The sequence below is a fragment of the Hippopotamus amphibius genome, chromosome 17 (assembly GCF_030028045.1).
Source record: "Hippopotamus amphibius kiboko isolate mHipAmp2 chromosome 17, mHipAmp2.hap2, whole genome shotgun sequence".
Taxonomy (NCBI): domain Eukaryota; kingdom Metazoa; phylum Chordata; class Mammalia; order Artiodactyla; family Hippopotamidae; genus Hippopotamus; species Hippopotamus amphibius.
The window spans coordinates 11,797,993-11,816,604 of NC_080202.1; the positions used below are offsets into that span (position 1 = coordinate 11,797,993).

Below are 18,612 nucleotides of genomic sequence, written 5' to 3' on the forward strand. Positions count from 1 at the left end.
ATGGGGTCAACCGGACCAGCCCTTGGCTGTGGCCTTTCTTCCCAGGGGTTGGGGCTGAGCCCCTCCTACCGGCAGGATCTCTGACTTCTCACAGCTTCCTTGGGAGGTAGGTGTATGAGGCCCACGATGGGAAGCATGAAATACAGGAAAGGGAAGAGTGGGGACCAGAACTTTAGCCTCGGCACCTGCTGTCTCCCTTGCCGTCTCCTGGGTTGGGGTGAGGCTGCCCTATGGGTGTGGGGGTGACTCAGGCAGGGCACGTGGGCGGTGGGAGCGCGCTGGAGCTGTGGCTGGTGGGCGTGGCCTGCTTGGTGCCAAGGGCAGGTGACCCAGCCAGTTCTGCCCCTGACGCCTCATTCCAGCCATCCCTCTGCCTACGATGAGAGCCTGTCGCTGCCTCAGCTGTCGTCCCGCCGGGGGGCCTTGGGCCCCGGACATGCGGTGATTTGAGAAAAGGGGCAGCCACCGCCACCTGGACCTCCCGGGTGAGTCTTGCCACACAGGTAGCCTGCGCCCTCCAAGGCCTCAGGGTGTCCCACGAGGACCTCAGGGGTCCCTCTGGGCCATGCCTGCCCTTTGCCAGTTGGCCTCAGGGGAGGGCTGGGAGGGAACTTGGGCCTCTAGCAGGGGAAACAGAGCTGGACATGAGCTCTTGGCCACAGGTGGTGTGTGAGAGCACAGGATCTGATGGGCGTGGGAACCTTTCCCCAAGGTTTGGGGATTTGGGGGTAGGAGGACACTCATAGGTGCCCAGGGCAGAGGGGAGGCTCCTGTCTCCCCCACAGGCCCCATGGTCGTGGCTCTCCAGGGCAGCAGTGTGATGGGGGCTCAGGACGGGATGAGATGGCCCCAGAGCTTGAGCAGGATGGGGCCCAAGCAGCTCATAAGAGCTGAGTCAGCAAGCCCTGGATAGTGGGTGGGGTGGGCCCTGTGGCCCTCAGGCCTGGTCTGTCTCCCAGGAAAGGCCATTCCAGTCACTAGCAGGGCTTGGCAGGCACTTCCCAGGTGAGGAAGCCCAATCCCAGAGAGAGGGAGGGCCAGGCCTGCGAGAGAGTCCAGCAAGTGAGAACACAGGTTTACGGGGTGACTCAGGAAGCTAATAACAGCGGCTGCAGTCCCCCACCAGAGTTGTCCTGACCCCCTCCTGCTCCGGCAGCCCAGGACTGCCCTGCACTCACCGGCCAGGGCAGAGAAGATGGAGCCGCCAGCGGTCAAGGATGCGACACGTAAGGGACCGTTCAGCCCATTTCTCAGAAGGGAAAACCGAGGCCCACGGAATGGTAAGGGACATGCTCGCCATCCCTCTCTTCCAGTGTTGGCCCAGCCCAGCCTTTAGCCCCATCTGTCCACAGGTCACTTTGGGCTGAGGGAGGTGGTAAAGGCGGCCCGTCCTTATCAGCCTGCGACTGTGGATAGGGCCCGGGACCTGTGTGCTGTCGATTCTCTCCCAATAAGATGCCTGAGGCCTCCTCAGAGCCCCCTGCCTCTAAGTGCCTACACATGACTCCGGCGCCCCCCCCCACCCCCAGACGACTTTCCTCTCCCAAGGCTGCTCACATTTAGTGGGGTGGGTGGGCATGGGGATGAGGCTCTCCTGTTTCCAAGCCTCCCTGCAATCTAAACACAACCCGATCCAGACACTTCCTCCAGGGAGCCCTCCTATTTGGGTCAGAATCACTAATGGCCCCAGTTCCACCCAGCTGGGCTCTTCTTACAGCAATCAACCCCCTCTGGCTCCCCATGACTCTGAGGGAGCTCAAGCTGAAAACGGTCCCCAGTAACTGCAGAGTCACTCCTGTCCACACAACCCTTTCCCCTGGCCACCTCTTCCTCTGTGGCCAGCCCGCCATCCGCATCCCGCCGGCCCCATGGCAGCCTCCTCCTGGCCTCTAGTCTCCGCCATCTCCCTCGTGCTGTCTCCTGTAGGACCCGGATCCCTCTCCTATGGGACCCAGATGCCTCTCACGTCCACGCTGCCCCCAGGTTCAGCCACAGCTCCTGCCGCTGTTCCAGGCCCAACCTGTCCCTGAGCCCCTTACTCCCCACGGGTCCAGCCACACCAGCTTCTTGCCACTCGCTGAACTTTCTTGACCCCTAGTCTCTGCTCAGGCTGTCCCCTCTGCCTGGGCAGCCCTCCTCCCAACAGAAACCTCTAAGTTCCCCTCAGTCTCCTTGGAAGACATATCAGTTCCTCTTCCCAGTACCTCCCTCCAAGCCCAGCATGGGATCCAGCCCTAACTGAGTATCAGTAAAGCAGGTCTGGACAGAGGAGGGTAGGGCTCAGCTGCTCCCTCCAGGTGAGGAGGGAGTCCAGTGGAAGATAGCCATAAGGTTGGTTACACTCAGTTTTGGGTGAGAGGGAAAGAAGATCAGTGTGTTAGTGTCAGATAGCACCGGGGGTGGGGGTGGGGTGAGAAATTAAAAAACCAGAGAGGCCTGAGGCTGTCTTACTAGGAGCGTAGTGTCCAGAGCAAAGGAGGTGACAGTCCTGCTCTGTCGAGGAGAATTCTGAACATAAAACCTGGGAGGGACATTGTAAAAGCAGAGCTAATTTTCCGGGATCCACCTGGAGATTGGTGGGGCTGGGGAGGATGTCTGGGGAGAGGTCAAGGGCATGGTGGGCTCTACCTGGAAGCTCTGCTGGGCTCTCCTAGGACCCTCAGGAGCAGGGATGCAGAAGCAGGGAGCAAGGGAAGCTGCGGGGACAGTCTCCCTGTCCCTGAGAAGGGGGTGTGGCCTGGGAAGGTAAAGTGAGCTCCCGGTCTTAGGGGGTATGAACAGGGGCCATATGGTGCTACCTGGGGGTCTGAAGCCCCCTAAAACTCCTCCCTGTCCCCTCAACCTGAGCACCTGTGCTGGGATTGTGTTCCAGCCATGAATGCCCACCCCAAGGAGATGGTGTCCCTCATGGGCAAAAAAGCCACCTTTCCCAGTGGGAACCCTGCCATCCTGCAGGAGAAGAGGCCAGCGGAGATCACCCCTACCACGAAGAGGTAGGCCTGGCAGGTTCGGGCCTGGGTGCTGTGCTGTGAGGGGCACAGGAGGAGCCTGGTGCCCACCCTCAGGGACCCCTTGCCTGGGGCAGAACTGAGACTCTCAGTCTCATCTGGGGTGGCCTCGTGCCCAGCCAGGTACAACTGGGGGTGTGTAGGGGACAGCACTGCACGCTCTGGGGCCGCGCTGGGGAGGTCAGTGCAACTGGAACCATCGGGGGGGCCTTTCTGGAGGGGCGGGGGGCACTGAGGGCAGAAACATTCAGAAAGGCTCCCGGGGGAGGCGGGGAGTTGCCGGAGTCATCCTGAGACAAAGAGCAGAGAGGTGGGTGGAAATTCCAGGCAGCAGGGACCCCCTACTACCAATGGCTGCTAATTGGGTACCAATTTCATGTCCACTGGGTGCTTAGCCAGGTTATTCAAGCTCTCCAACCCCACCTGCGTAAGGGGAACACCACCCACAGAGTGATGGTTAATTGCAGTGGTGCCAACAACGTGCTCAGCACAGCAAGGACAGTGTTTTGTTACCTTGAACTTTGTCTTCATCGTTGTCATTGTCCTTGTCACTCCCCAGGGCCCCTGGGAACTGGGCAGGGCTGGGACGGTTATGACCACTTCCCAGGTGAGGACACGGAGGAGGCGGGAGCAGAGAAAGTACTTCTCCGGGGTCACAGCTGGCCCCTGAGCTTCCCCCATTGCAGTCACCCAGTCCCTCAGCCAATTCGGTGCCCCTCAAGCCCGGATGCCCATCCTTCACCCCAGCTGTGCTTCCCTTGGACCCGGGGGGGCCCCCTGGCCTAGCCTGGCCTGTGTGCCCTGTCCCAGCCCCTTCTTGGGTCGAGGTAAGCCAGGTGGTTTCCCTTCTGTTGATTCGAGTAATAATCGCTGAGGTCTTTCGTGCACCAGGCCTGGGGCTGGGTCCAGGCTGGGGAGACTGGGACATGAGAGAAAGAACACCCACCTCTGCTCACAGTCTAGGTGGTGAGAGGGGCCCCAGGGAGAACGTGGGGAGTGGCCTGGAGAGATGCTGAACTAGGCAGGGCAGGGCCTGAGGAGGGGCAGATCATTCTGATCCTGTGGGCATGTCGTGGAGGAGCTGGTATTGCAGTGGATGGTGGCAGGTGGACAGGAAGGGAAAGGGCAGAGGCTTGGGGCAGGAACCAGCGAGGAATCCCACGCGACTAAAGTGCTGGGTGGGTGGGGGAAGTCTTTGGGGAGTTGAGTCCCACTGGGGCTGGGTCTTGGTAGTCAGTGAAGGAGATTGCACAATTGGGGGGTAGTGGGGAGCCATGGAGGGATTTTGTGTGAGAGGGAGGGCATGGCGAGATTTGCATTTTTGAAAGGATGTTCTGGGTAATCTGTGTAGATGACGGATTGGAGGGGAGTCTGTTGCAACTATTGCCCAGGCGATAGGTGGTGAGCCTGGTGGCTGGGGATCGTGGAGTCTGCAGGATCAACTATGGGGGGGGGGGAAGGGAGACAGAGGACTGAGAGATGTTCCCTATTCCGGTGGGGGGACCCGGAGGGATGATGGGGCTGTCTCTGTCATGGGCACTTCAGAGGAGCAGGAACAAGGTCAGGAGCATGGAGGCAAGTTCAGGTATGAAATGTTGGCTGAGAGGTGCCAGAGGCTCATTCAGGTGGAAGCTCCATCCTGGAGTGCAGAAGAGAAACCTGGGTGGATGTGGAGATCAGACAGGTGTCGGGGGCCTGTGGGGGAAGCCTGGGTCTTGGTGGGGGGGGGGACTTGTCTGGGTAGGAGCAGAGATATCTTTGAGCTAAGCCGCCAACACCACCCTCCTGCCTCCCCACCCCCTCCCCTCCCCTATCACTTTCCCAGAGGAGGTTTGGACCTCAGAGAAGGACTGAGGACAGGGTTTCAGGAAAATCTCAGATTCTTCCTTCAGTCAGGCTGCCCTTCTGAGCCTATCCTGGTTCACGAACTTAGTTACAGGGTCAGCTCTGCCTATGGCCCCAGCCCAACCAAGAGGCTGGTGCAAGGTGTGACCTTGGTCTCATGAATCAGTGGTCTCTTCTTCTTCCCAAAGCTCTTTGAGGGCCCTCGCGTGCCTACTTCTCCCCAGACCCCAAAGGTTTTGGCATCTCCCTCAGAACTGAGTATAGGACTCAAGTTTATAAAGAAAAAAGAAAATTAATTATATATAAAGAAGGCAGTACTGACCACTAAGGAAATATGTACTTAATGGGGGAATTGAAGGCACCAAGAAGTCTAGATTGGGGAGAAATTTTTAGACCTGGAGCTTTTCCTGAAGCATCATGCCACTCCTTGTGAGTAGCTGCTATGGTTACCTCCCCCTGGGCATCACCTTGCCCAGGGACACAGACACAGGCCAGGAAGGCTGTAGAGGCCCTGGCCTTGAAGATCAGAGCACTTGGGCTTTTCCTGGGACAAAGTAGGAGAGATAAGCTCCTCCCCAGCCCTGGGGCTGCCTGGGGATGGTTCTTTGCCTTCAAAGGAACAGAAATGCAGGAGGAATGGTGCAGAGCTGTCTGCCCAGCAGAGTTAACACCCAGGTAGTGGTGCCTTTCGGGCTGGGTCAAAGGTAGGAATAAACAAACAGTGCCTGCATAGGTCAGGAACCGGGATGTCACCTGGCTAAGACCTTGCCGTCTGCTCATGCTGGTGGATGAGATACGGCACGTGCAGTGGCAAGTAGGGCAGACATGGGACAGGCCCTCGTGGTCTAGCAGCTCCCCACCCTAGGAGTTAGGTCCTTACCCAGAGCTGGGTCCTTTCCGGCTCAGCTCTCACCACCCTCCTTCCCAGCCGCTGAAGTCCTCCTTCCTCAGTCACAGCCCTCACCTTCCTGTTGAGCAATGCAACCTCCCAACATTTGCAGTTTAAGGTTGTGTTGCTCTGTCTGCTTATTGGTCTTTCCATCTATCCACCCATATACCCACCCAAGTATTCATACCTCAGACAGTCATCCGTCCATCTATCTATCCATCCATCCATCCATCCATCCATCCATCCATCCATCCTTCCAATCATCCATCATCTACCTATCTATTTGTCCATCCACTCATCTGTCCAACCAGCCATTCTTTTTTCCCACTCATTTATCTTTCACCTATCCATCCTTACACTCATCTGTTGTTAGGTCTTCTGAGTGTCATGACCAATGTTGGGTTCTAGAGAATTAGGACGATGCAATTGTAGTTCCTGCCATTGAAGAACTTACAGGCAAAGGACAGTGCGTTGTTGTCTAGAGCAAGCAAAGCAATGGCCTCACTGTGCTATAATCTGGTCTGATCCTTGGGGCCAGTTCTTATCAACCCACTGGAACCGAAGCTTTGTGAGGGGAGGAATTTTTGTCTACTTGTTCACCACTGTATCCCCAGCTCCTAGAATAGTGCTTGGCACATTGTATGTGCTCAATAAATATTCATTGAGTAAATGCACTACTGAGCCCAGATAGGTAGGATGGGATGGAGGTCAGGGCAGGAGCTGGACCAATTGTCCTGGGGAAACAGCTGCAGGTGTGGGAGTTGGGCTCTGCCTGGAGATAGTAAATGTCAACCAGGATGTTTTGCCAGCAGGTGTGTTTGCAGTCTCTGGGTCAGTGCTGCCATAGTGGTGTGGGGAGAACTTTGGGGTGGCAGTTCTGGGGTACTGCAGGGGTGCAGGGAAAGGTGATCATACTGGAAGACCTCTGATGCTCAGCTGGACAGTCCATAAGTAGACAGTCCTCAAGCAGCACTGGCTCCAGAATCCAAGCCTTGGGGATTACCTAGCCCAACCATTCTCCATCCAGGTGAGGATACTTGGCCCAGAGAAGGCAAGTGACTGCCTGAGGTCACACAGGAGGAGAGGCAGAGCCAGAGCCAGACTAGAATCCAGCCCTCAAGTTTCCAGCTAGGGGTTTGCTCCTCCCTTTTTCTTCTCTTTTGGAAGAATGATTTGATTTTAGGCCAAGTCAGAAGGTTTCTCTTGATGGGCAGGAGACAGGAAGGTGTGTATATGTGGGGTGGGCAATGTATCAGTGAGCCCTGCCCTCACACCATTTGTTCCCCATTTCTGGACTAGCTGTGAGCCTTCTGGGCTTGCCTGTACCTGGCCAAGAGTGAGCACTCAGCGAGGTGGGCGTCCTCAGCAGCAGGGTTGCAAGACACACAGGTGGACGGGCCCTGCTCCAGCTCTAATGGCCTTGCTTGGCTGCCCCTCCAGTGCACACTTCTTCCTGGAGATAGAAGGGTTCGAGCCCAACCCCACGGTCACCAAGACCTCTCCCCCCATTTTCTCCAAGCCCATGGATTCCAACATCCGGCAGTGGTGAGTACCGCACTCTCCCCACACCCCAAGTCCCCTGCCCTGGCCCAGCCCTCGGCTCCAGTGGGCAGGCAGTGACTCGCCCTGGACCACACAGCCAGGCCTCGTTGTGGCATGCTACCATTGTCCACTTAAACACTTGTTCCTCTCTCTTTCCTCCCCATCCCCCGCACCAAACCGACCCCAGCCTCCCTGGCAACTCTGATGACATGGACTCCCCACAGTCTCCTCAGGATGACGTGACAGAGACCCCATCCAATCCCAATAGTCCCAGGTGAGCCTGGCCCTTCCCCTCCTTCCACTGTGCCCACCAGGCAGATGCCAGAGGGACAGGCACCAGGACCCTGCAGGAAAGAGAAAGAGGCTGCCATTCCTGGGGCACTGGGACAAATGTCTGGGTCCACAGCTGTGGCATGTAGGTCATTTTGGGGGGGAAGGGAGGATTGTATTTTATAAAAGTAATACCCATTCATTATAAAACATCTGAATAACAGTACGCAGCAGAATGAGAACTTAACGCAATGCCGTATCCCTAAATTACAAATATGCATGTAGGGGACTTCCCTGGTGGTCCAGTGGTTAAGACTTCACCTTCCAACGCAGGGGGTGTGGGTTTGATCCCTGGTCAGGGAGCTAAGATCCCACATGCCTGCAGCCAAAAAACCAAAACATAAAACAGAAGCACTATTGTAACAAATTTAGTAAAGACTTAAAAAAAATACATGCAGGTAGCCACCAAACATCAATGTGCATTTTGCACGAACACATACAAACAGAAGGATACACCAACGCATTCCCGTGGCTGCCTATTTGGAGTGTGGGGATGGGGAAAGAGATATTAAAAATATTCAAACAACGCAAAGTATGAAAGTGAAATTTCCCTTCCTCTGATCTCATTCTTTCGAGGTAATCCTGATGAACATTTAGGCATGTATCTTTCCTGATCATTACTATGTGGAACCAAAGATACAGTTTGATAAAATGTGATTGCATTTGGATTAGAAGGGGAGCAGCAGAGGGCAACACGAATCCCAGCACCTCCCCAGGAACCCAGCCCTAAAGGAGGGAATTTCTGGCATTGTGAAGGGCATGTGCAGATGGTGGGGGATGGTACAGGGGCTCTGGCGGGGGAAGAAGAGAGAGTGGGGTGTGGTGGTGCATGTGCAGTGAGTTGGAAACATTTTCTGGCCTCAGTGCAGACCTGGCCAAGGAAGAGCACAAGCACAAAAAGAAGCGGCTGAAGAAACGCATCTTTGCGGCTGTGTCGGAAGGCTGCGTGGAGCAGCTGCTGGAGTTGCTGGTGGAGCTGCAGGAGCTGTGCAAGCGGCGCCACAGCCCGGATGTGCCTGGTTAGTGCCTGGCCTGGCAGAGGGTGCGGGGCTGGGGGTCCTGCTTGGCTCCTGCTGTCCACCTACCCACTGCCCTCCCACCCCACCCTCCAGCCTTAAATGCTGGGCTGGCAACTTCAAACCTGATTCTGAGGGCAATGGGGAGCCATGGAAGGGTTAGACAGGGACGATGGAGGACGGGGATAAACCTGGAGAAGGCGCTGTTCAGGCAGAGCTGGGACCCCAGCAGCAGGCCTGGGGGAGAAGGAACAGCTCTTCAGGGGGCGGCACTGGCAGGACTCAAGGATGTGAGGAGTGAGCCCAGGGTGGTGCCTTTTGGACTTGGGAGACTTGGTGGCTGGTGGGGCCCAAACTGTCTTGGGGACCAGGGGAGTAGCAAGTTAAGAGGGAGGCGGTTGAGGTTGATTTGTAGGCAACCGGGGTGGAGGGTGATAGGCTGGAGATTTCTGAGCCGGGAAGCCAGGCAGTGGGTGGGATTACCCCCTACCAGGGAGACGGTGCAGAAGGCAGAGAGCAAAAGGTCTCTGATAAGGCTCTGGGCCGCTCACCAAGGAGAAGGAGGAGCCAACGAGGAGGCTGGAGGAGGAGGAGGAGCTGGACAGGGAAGAGGGGTGGGGGAGCTGGGGGCAGGGAGCCCAGGGGAGGGCCTGGGGCAGGGTCTTGAGGTCTGAGGCTGCAGCTCCCACACCCTGGCCAAGGGCAGCCCGGGCCTCACTGTGTGGTGGCTCCATCCTGCGACCCTGCCTGCAGACTTCCTCATGCACAAGCTGACGGCCTCGGACACGGGGAAGACCTGCCTGATGAAGGCCTTGTTAAACATCAACTCCAACACCAAGAAGATTGTGCGGATCCTGCTGGCCTTCGCCGAGGAACACAACATTCTAGACAGGTTCATCAACGCCGAGTACACGGAGGAGGCCTATGAAGGTACCCGCCTGCTGGAGGGGCTGTGCAGACAGCGTTTTCCTGGGGGATGGGGGGCGTGGGGGGGCGTTAGGAGGGGGGCACACCATGGACAGACACCGCTGTCACCCAAGTCCAAAGCACTTAGTGTGGTGCTCGGCACCTTCCTTCATTCTGCAAACAATCTTGAGCACTGACCACGTGCCAGGCAGTGTTTTTGGCCCCAGAGCACAGGAATGAACAAGACAGATGAAGGCTGTTGCTCTAAATAAGGTAATTTAAACATTGATGAAAGAGGCTATGAAAAGAAAATTAAAAAAACAAAAGATAACGTCATCGAAGTGATTGGGGATGGTCAGAGGGGTGACCTTTCACCCTGAAGCCGGCCCCGTGAGAAGGATCCAGAACAAAGCAAGGGCGAAAGCCTGAGATGGGACTGCGCTTGACACAGCCGAGCGCTGGCAAGAAGGCTGGAGATGAGGCTGGAGAGCTGGGCAGGGCCAGCACATGGCAACTGTTCGTAACGTGGTCACCATCACCATTATTGCAGCCACATCTGGGTCTCAGTTTTGTGGCTTCTCTCTTAGGTGGGCGAGAGAGGGGGCAGGGAGACCAAACGCGGAATAGTGTTTCCCTGCTCAGGAACTCTGTTGTGGGTTATCAATAAGGTGTGTCTCTGATTTTTTTGGAGTCAGTAAACCTCGTTGGTAGCTCGTATTTCTCCATGGTTCCGTGGAGGGTACAGAAGGCCAGAGAGGGGAACAGGCCAGAGAGGGTGTGTCACCCCCGGTCGCAGCTGCTGAACGACCCCTCTCCACCCTCCCCCACCCCGGTCCTGTCCGCAGGGCAGACGGCGCTGAACATCGCCATCGAGCGCCGGCAGAGAGACATCACCGCGGAGCTCATAGCGGCCGGCGCCGACGTCAACGCCCACGCCAAGGGGGTCTTCTTCAACCCCAAGTACAAGCACGAAGGCTTCTACTTCGGTGAGTGCCGCCTCCGCCCGGGTTGGGGTCTGGGTTTCGGGGGTTCGACGTTCGGGAGAGGGGGCGGAGGGCAGGGCGGGGCTTCTGCCCCAGGAAGCGCTAGCAGACGGGGCGGGGGGGGGGGGGGGGGGGCGGGGCTGGAGACCCCACTGCCAATCTCTGCCGGCTGGCTCGGTGGTGTTCGAGGCCCTGGAGGACAGAGCCGGGACCAGGGAGGCGCCGGGCAGATCCATCTGAACGGGACCACCAGGCTGGACCGGAGAGGAAGGGGCTGGGGACGTGGATGGCTGGGGGTAGGATGGCCGAGCCTGCATTCCGGGAGTGTCACCTGGTGGTCTTAAGGGGCACACAGACATCCACCCCAGCAGCCCTCTGCAGGGAACGGACATGTGGGAGGGAGAGCAAGGAGAGAGCTCTAGTTTAAGGAGAGAGCTCTAGTTTAAGTCCTAGTTCACCAGAGAGGAGACAGGTTCTGAGAAGAGTAATGACTTGCCCCAGTGTAGTAAGGGGCTGATGTAGTTGTCCTGGCTGCCAGCTCTGGCCTCTGTTTCCTGTGTCCAGTGTCTTTCAGAACCGCAAACAGGGTGTAAAAAGTGAGAGGATGAAAATTCCCTGGCTGACACTTTAGGGAGTCCAAAAGCAATTGGGGTTAGGCTATCCCAGGTGAAAAAAATTTTTTTTAAATGTATAATTTAGATACAGGGAAGTTCACCCAATTTAATGTACAGTTCTGTTCATTTCCATAAATGCACACAGTCATGTAACCACCATCGTGATCAGGACAGGGGACAAACAGCTTTATCGCACCAAAGAATTAACTGGTACAACTTTGTAGTTAACTCCTTTCCCTAGCCCAGGCCCTGACTGATGGCCACTGTTTTCTGGATGCTTTTTTAATTAGCAGGACTAGATGGGTCTGGGCGGCCTTGAGGACAGGTCTTGTCCAGTCCGTTGCCTGGCATCAGACCTGGTTGGGTTGGTGTTGGGAAACATTTGTCAGGTGGGATAAAGAGAGGGGACAGGATGGAGACTGGGAGGGAAGCAGCAGGAGACCCGATGTCCAGCCCTGGTTCTCTCCCCAGTTTGCTGTGTGCCTTCTCTTTTTTCAACAAACATTTATTGTTTACTGTATACACCAGGCATTGTTCTAGGTATGTGAAATATACCTGTGGACAAAATGAAGATCTCTACCCTCATGGGACTTACATTCTAGATGGGGCAGAGACCATCGTTAATAAGCATAGTGAATAAGAATGAAAATAATAAGTGCTATTGGGAAAAAAAAGTAAAGCAAGAGGAGATCAGCAGTTCTGGGGCAGGAAGAAGGTGAGTTTCCATTTTAAAAGGGCAGTTAGGGTGATTCATTGAAAAGGTGACATTTAAGCAAAGACTGGAAGGTAGTGAGGGAGGGAGCAATGCAGGTATCTGAACAGCACTACTGGCAGAAGGAACAGCCTGTGCAAAGGCCCTGAGGTAGAAAGATGCCTGTGTGTACTCAAGGAAAAGGAAGAAGGCCATTGTGGCTGGAGGGGAGTTAGTGGGGGCGGGGGGTGGGGAGGAGGAGGTGATGTCAGAAGATGTAGGCCCTTGTAGACTCTTGCTGGAATTTAAGGTTTTGTTCTGGGCTAGGTGAGCTTTATATGTTAACAGGATCCATCTGGCTGCTGTGCTGAGGATAGTGTTGGGGGGCAGGGTGGTAGCAGGTAGGAGTTTGATGCAAGGATCCAGCTTCAGTCTCCCACTCCTGCTGAGATGGTCAGGATGAGCCCCAGTCCTAGACCTTGGGGACCACTGCTCTGGTCCAGGAGAGAAACGAGCCCCATGCTCCCCCTCCCCCCAGGTGAGACACCCCTGGCCCTGGCAGCCTGCACCAACCAGCCCGAGATTGTGCAGCTTCTGATGGAGAATGAGCAGACGGACATCACCTCGCAGGACTCGCAGGGAAACAACATCCTCCATGCGCTGGTGACGGTGGCTGAGGACTTCAAGACGCAGAATGACTTCGTCAAGCGCATGTACGACATGATCCTGCTGAGGAGCGGCAACTGGGAGCTGGAGACCATGCGCAACAACGACGGCCTCACGCCGCTGCAGCTGGCCGCCAAGATGGGCAAGGCCGAGGTGGGCGGGGCCTGGAGGCAGGAGGGAGGGCGCCAGGCAGGCTCCCCAGGGGCCCTTCCGGGTGGCGGTCCGCACAGAGCCACAGACAGGCAGCACGTGAGCCCACCCTCAGGACATCAGGCCCTAACGCTCTGTGTTTCTGTCTGCTGCCCTGGGACTCCCCTCGCCGGGGCCAGAGTGGAGGAGCCTTCGGGCTGCGGTGACTCATGCTTCGTGGCCGGGGAATGCTTGTGCGGGGAGGCCCCCGGGCAGAGGCTGAGTGTTCATCTCACCCTCGGGGCCTTCAGCCTCTTACGAGGACAGGGGTCCCAGGGTGCCTGCTCTGTATCCAGAGCCGATGGGCTGCTGCTCCCTGACCCTGGAGAGACCCCAGCCTGTCCGGCATTGAGCTGAGTCCCCAGCAGAGTATGTGGCTTCTAGTGGCCCTTTCTGCCCTTGTGATGTGGCTGAGGAGCTCCAGGTAACAGGGAGCCTTGGTGAAGCCTCCGCTAAGGTGGGCTCCCATCTCTGTCTGTGGCTGGAGATGTGGGTTGGTCCAATTTCGAGGTCAGGACTCAGGTTGGGGCTGGGGTCATGGCAAAGCTGCTTCTCAGCCTCCACATCTTGGGCCCTGGGAGGGGACCGTGTCGCTGGGGAGGCTGCAGGAGGGTGCCGGGTGGGTGGGTGGGGCTGTTGAACAGTCACAGCTGTGGCAGCCTCAGGGCAGCTGACGAGGGAGGCGGTGCCTCGAGGGCCTTGGGTCCCGTCCCAGTGCTCAGGGCTGGTGCCCACAAGGGACCTTTTCATTCTCTTGTGGGAGGAGGAGGGGATGGAGAACGGCTTTGACAGAGGAGGAATTGTGTGCCTGCCTCTCCCGTCTCCTGCCCACCCCAAGGACACAGCTTCCTGGGGGCTTTGGGGAGAGACAGATTGTGGTGGCAAGTTGGAACTTTCTGCAAGGACCACGGTGGCATGTGTTGTCCCTGGGGAGAGCCCAGGGATGAAACTTCCTGCGAAGGGCATGGCCCCACGACCCCCTGGTTCCCTAGAGGATAGTGTCTCCCCGCCGCTTTGCCAGTCTTGGGGAGCTGCCTGCACCCTTCCTGGCCCCTTCCCTCCTTTATTCAGTGTTCTTTGGAAACCTTTCTGGACACTGCCCAAGCTGCCACCATGCTGGGAGCAGAGGGTGCAGCCATGCTTGAGACACAGACCCCATCCTTGGGCTCTTCTAGGCTGGGGTGTAGGAAGGGGAGATGTGCTCTATCCCCAGGAGCTCCCTGCCTGGGCTGTAGAGACTTGGCTCCCATGTGAGACGAGATGGGAACCCCACTGGATCACATGAGATCAGGGCTCTGACACTGTTCTCCCCATCAGGACCCTCCTCCTGGGCCTTGGGTTGGTGTCCCAGGAAGTTCCGCCCCCGTCTTATGGTACCCAGGGCTCGCTTTCAGGAACTAGTGAACCCTCCATCTTGCCTGCACTTTGGAACCACCCGGGAAGCTTTACAAGATGCAGATGTCTGGGTCCCACCTCCAGAGGTTTGGATTAAATTAGCCGGTGGTGCGGGAATTTTAAATTTTCCCCAGTGACCCTAACATACAGCAGAGAGCAAGGCTCGCTGACCTAGAGAGTGGGTCCCACAGGCCTCTCTGAAAGGCTGGTGTCTTGCATCACCCCCTGACTGGCCAGAGCAGTGAGCCTCAACCAGCATGGTCTTGACTGAGGGTGGGATGGGGAAGCTGGGGAAACTTTTAGCTTCTTCTCAGGTCCAGGCCAAACAGAAATTATTTCTCAAAATTGTCAGTTCCTGGATTCTTCCCTGAACAGACTCTCCAGCTGGTGCAAGGATTTGTGAGCTGATTGTGCAACTCTCTGAAGCGTGCAAAGGGCCTTCATGCCTTTTTTCTCTAGTATTCACAATCCCTGGTGTGATGGGCAGGTCAGTGAGCTTTGCACCCGTTCCACAGATGAGGTGGGGGCCAGGGTCACGGTGACAGGTGCTCAGCTGGACTCAATCCATCCCTGGTGGGAGCCTCTTCCCGGGCCCTGTCTGCCTTGGGCAGGCCCAGCGGTGTTGGCCCCAAGCCCCGTCCAGTGGCTGAGGTTGTTCCTCTTCCTGTTCCCAGATCCTGAAGTACATCCTCAGCCGTGAGATCAAGGAGAAGCGGCTCCGGAGCCTGTCCAGGAAGTTCACTGACTGGGCATACGGGCCCATGTCGTCCTCACTCTACGACCTCACCAACGTGGACACCATGACCGACAACTCGGTGCTGGAAATCATCGTCTACAACACCAACATCGACGTGGGTCTCCCGGGTGGGATGGGGAGGGTCCGGGGGTGGCAGGCTGGGCCCCAGGCCAGGGACTCAGGGGACTCTGGGAAGACCCCAAGCTACAAGCTGGACTTGTCCGCAACCCCCATTCCCTAGCCTCAGTGGGCTGGGCCTGGGTGGGTGCTGGGGCCACTTCATCCCAGCTGACCTTGCTGTGGGGGTCTCCTGGCCCCATAATCCTGGGCAGGGTGGGGGTGGGGAATGTAGATCTTCTCCGTCTTGTCCCCCCCCCCCCGCCCCCGCAACTCCTCTTATTGGTTCCATATGGTCGGGCGTAGAATTCCTTCTTCTCCCAAACTCGGTCCCAAATGAGGGTCAAGGAGTGCACAGTTGGAGCAATCAGGGAGGCCTTTCTGGAGGAGGCATGGCAGGGAAGTCAGTGAAGCTGAAGGAGAAAAGAGAGGATCAGCAGTGGGAAGTTTTTGGCTCTTGGGGGAAAGTGAGGCAACACATCTTTCACATTTTACCAAGAGTTGTGCTATTCAGAGCCTGCCTTGCCCAGGGTCTCCCTGGGCCCTCACAGCAGCCTGACTGGTAGGGCAGGGATTGAGATCAGTTTTATGGAAGAGGAGACTGAGGCCCAGAGAGGGTCAGGGGTTTTCCTAGGGTCACACAGTGCAGGGGGGTTGCCAGGAGGGGCCAGAACCCTAGTCATGGCCCTGGCACCCCTTCTAGCCCTCGCTCCCCTCTGTGCATCCGATCGCCTTGCCAAGAATCCCAAGATCCTGTGGCGTTGGGCTACTGTCGGGTGTACTGGGATGGAGCTTCAGGAGCTGGAAATTACCCTCCTAACATTTCCAGCCAAACTGGTTCATTGGCCCCTTCTGCCAGCGGCAGTGCTGACTCAGAGCTCCCTTTGAAATGAGGGCCCTTTGAAAATGGTCCCTCCCTCCCTCTCATCTCCATGGTGACCGGTGCTGTTCTACCCCCAGAATCGGCACGAGATGCTGACCCTGGAGCCCCTGCATACGCTGCTGCATATGAAGTGGAAGAAGTTTGCCAAGTACATGTTCTTCCTGTCCTTCTGCTTCTATTTCTTCTACAACATCACCCTGACCCTCATCTCTTACTACCGCCCCCGGGAGGAGGAGGTACGTGGGCCCCCCCTGAAATGGGGGATGGGGTGGTCAGAGCTGCAGGAGATGGAAGCCACCCCATGTGCATATGGGGAAACTGAGACCCAGAGAGGCCAGGAGATTTGCTTCACAGTGTCTTGGACACAAGATACATCCCAGTGCTTAGTTGAGCTCAACCCCAGGTTCTTGGTCCCAGGCTGGCCCCTGCGTCTTGGACACAAGATACATCCCAGTGCTTAGTTGAGCTCAACCCCAGGTTCTTGGTCCCAGGCTGGCCCCTGCTGGGGGAGGGGTGCGGGATTAGCAGCCCCAGGCCCTGCCCAGGCTCCAAGTCTAAATCTGGAGCTGATTGGGTGTTTCTGCTGTGAGGGCCATGAGAGGAAATGGGAGGAGATGGAGGTCACTTGGAGAAGCATTCCCACCGCTCTGGGTCTCAGTTTCCCATCCATCACACGAGGCACAGGGTCTTGGCTTTAACTGTGTTATGAGGCCCTGTGAGTGTCTGGATACAGACGGAGCAGAGGAATGCCAAGAGGTGTGAGGGAGCTATTCGCATAGATTGGATCATGCTTCTCGCTGCAGAATTCTGGGCTCCTGCTGTGGGTGGGGAAGGGAGGGGCTGGGGGCTGCCGTTCCTTCGCTCGCCCTGTACAGAGATCGGGCTCCGTGCTGGCCTCTGGCCCAGCTCAAGGGTTGGGCAGGTGTATGTACGTGGTCCCCCCACCCCCAGAGGTGGCGCTACCCCTGCATCCCTCACTCCCCATCCTGCACCCATCCATCCCTCTTCCTTCCTCCCCAGGCCCTACCGCACCCCTTGGCCCTCACGCACAAGATGGGGTGGCTGCAGCTCTTGGGAAGGATGTTTGTGCTCATCTGGGCCATGTGCATTTCTGTGAAAGAGGTGAGTGGGTCACCAAGCCCTCTTGGACTGGCCTGCGGGGCAGGCGGGGTGACAGCAAGCTCAGCTACTACTGCTGGGGCACTTTGGGGAGGCGTTGCCTTTTTAACCTTTAGATTTACATAAATACGCAGGTTATCCTACAACTTGATCAATCCCTCCATCCATCTGTCCATCTTTCTGCCATTTAACCACTCCCAGCCACTCAGCGTCCCATCTTCCCTGCCCCTCCATCCATGCATCCAATCTCTCATCGACCCAGCTGCTCATTCATCCATTCAAACACCCACTCATCCTTACCCACTGTCCTTCCATCCTTCATCCAACCATCTTTCCATCTGTTTGTCGATCGAGTGATCCATTCATCCACCCAACCAATGAATCAGCAGGTATATTCTGAACACCTTCAATGTGCAGGGCCCTGGGGGAGGGGATAGGGATGGAAGGAGTCTGCCCTCTTTGAGGTCATAGTCTGGTAGGGATTTTAGATGGACACAAATAGCTAGACTTTAACATAGACTATGAAAAGGCCTGATGTTGGGCTCAGACTCATGCTCAGAAGAAGAGAGGTGACTTTTACTGGTGGGGTGGGCAGGGAAGGCTTGAAGGCAGAGATGGCATTTAGGTAGGGTAGGTTGGCATGAGGACGCTGGGGAGAAGGCAGGTGTGGGGAACGGCATGAACAAAGGCTCGGAGGCTGGAAAGCTGGGCCATATTTGGGGAATGGCAGGTAACTGTATGGTTGTGCTGCTTTGCGGGTTCTGGGGTGGTGATGAGGGTGAGAGTAAGAGATGTAAGAAGATCAGGGGGGAGCATCCACTCTTACCCTGCGGTTGCCTCTGTCCCCCAGGCACAAGTCCCCTTCCACATCCCTCACCTGGGCTCTGACTGAGCCTTCACACACTCCCGGGTCCCTGAGTCTCAGTCCTGGGGACACGCCCCCTTCCCCCAGTCCTCCAGTGAGGGGCATGAAGAGAGGGCAGCTTTTCTTTCCTTTCTGGCCTCAGGGCATGGCGATCTTCCTGCTGAGACCCTCAGACCTGCAGTCCATCCTCTCAGATGCCTGGTATCACTTTGTCTTGTAAGTAGGTCTGTTCCCTTGGTCACTACCTCACAGGCAAGGCTGAAGTCCTGTTTGATGGCCGCTGTGTCCCTCTGCAGTAGCCACCCTACCATGTCAGCCTGTCCCAGTCATTCTGCCAAGTCACATAGCCAGGGACCTCCTCTCTCCCTGCTGGTAAGAGAGGCACATAGATGCCCAGGGAGAGGACCAGAGAATGCTAGGACAGTGTCCACCATCTGGTTGCAGGAGTAGCTGACTACACCGTGCCTCAGAGCCTTGGGCGGCAGGCAGCACGGAGAAGGCATGTTTATTTTTTTATGAAGGGACATTCCAGGCCAGTTCCTCCCAGCTGCTGGTCTCGGACCCTGGCAGATCAGGGCCGGAAGGTACTTGAGAAATCGAGTCTCATCTTTAGGCCTGAAAACCGAGGCTCAGAGCAGGGAAGTGAGTCATTCAGAGTCACACAGAGCTTCTGTCCTGTCGAAGCCAGCCCAGTTTCCCTGTCAGCCTCACCCTGAGCTAGTGGAGGGCTGACCCCAGCGTAGGCCCTAGCCAGAAAGCCCAGCTCAGCAGCCTCTCTGAATGAGGTCATGTGCAGCTGATGTCAGAGGATTACGTAA

General features: G+C 56.8%; 1 protein-coding gene across 6 annotated transcripts in view; it reads left to right on the plus strand.

Moving 5' to 3' along the window:
- Positions 1-351: 351 nt before the first annotated feature.
- The window catches only part of TRPV3 (transient receptor potential cation channel subfamily V member 3), a 28,878-nt gene continuing 10,617 nt past the window's right edge, over positions 352-18,612 (plus strand). For 3 of the 6 annotated variants that reach the window (XR_009049956.1, XM_057715104.1, XM_057715105.1), the window contains exons 1-13: positions 352-485; positions 1,157-1,280; positions 2,873-2,993; positions 7,042-7,287; positions 7,472-7,558; positions 8,479-8,633; positions 9,384-9,560; positions 10,382-10,522; positions 12,363-12,643; positions 14,749-14,925; positions 15,888-16,046; positions 16,831-16,932; positions 17,937-18,010. Coding sequence is in view for 5 of the 6 variants with exons in the window: in XM_057715104.1 (XP_057571087.1) it covers positions 1,196-1,280; positions 2,873-2,993; positions 7,042-7,287; positions 7,472-7,558; positions 8,479-8,633; positions 9,384-9,560; positions 10,382-10,522; positions 12,363-12,643; positions 14,749-14,925; positions 15,888-16,046; positions 16,831-16,932; positions 17,937-18,010 (1,805 nt within the window). In the remaining variant the exon portion in view is untranslated. Of the gene's footprint in view, positions 486-1,156; positions 1,281-2,872; positions 2,994-7,041; positions 7,288-7,471; positions 7,559-8,478; positions 8,634-9,383; positions 9,561-10,381; positions 10,523-12,362; positions 12,644-14,748; positions 14,926-15,887; positions 16,047-16,830; positions 16,933-17,936; positions 18,011-18,612 lie in introns of those variants that run through there. The other 3 variants (XM_057715106.1, XM_057715107.1, XM_057715108.1) reach the window with 2 other exon arrangements.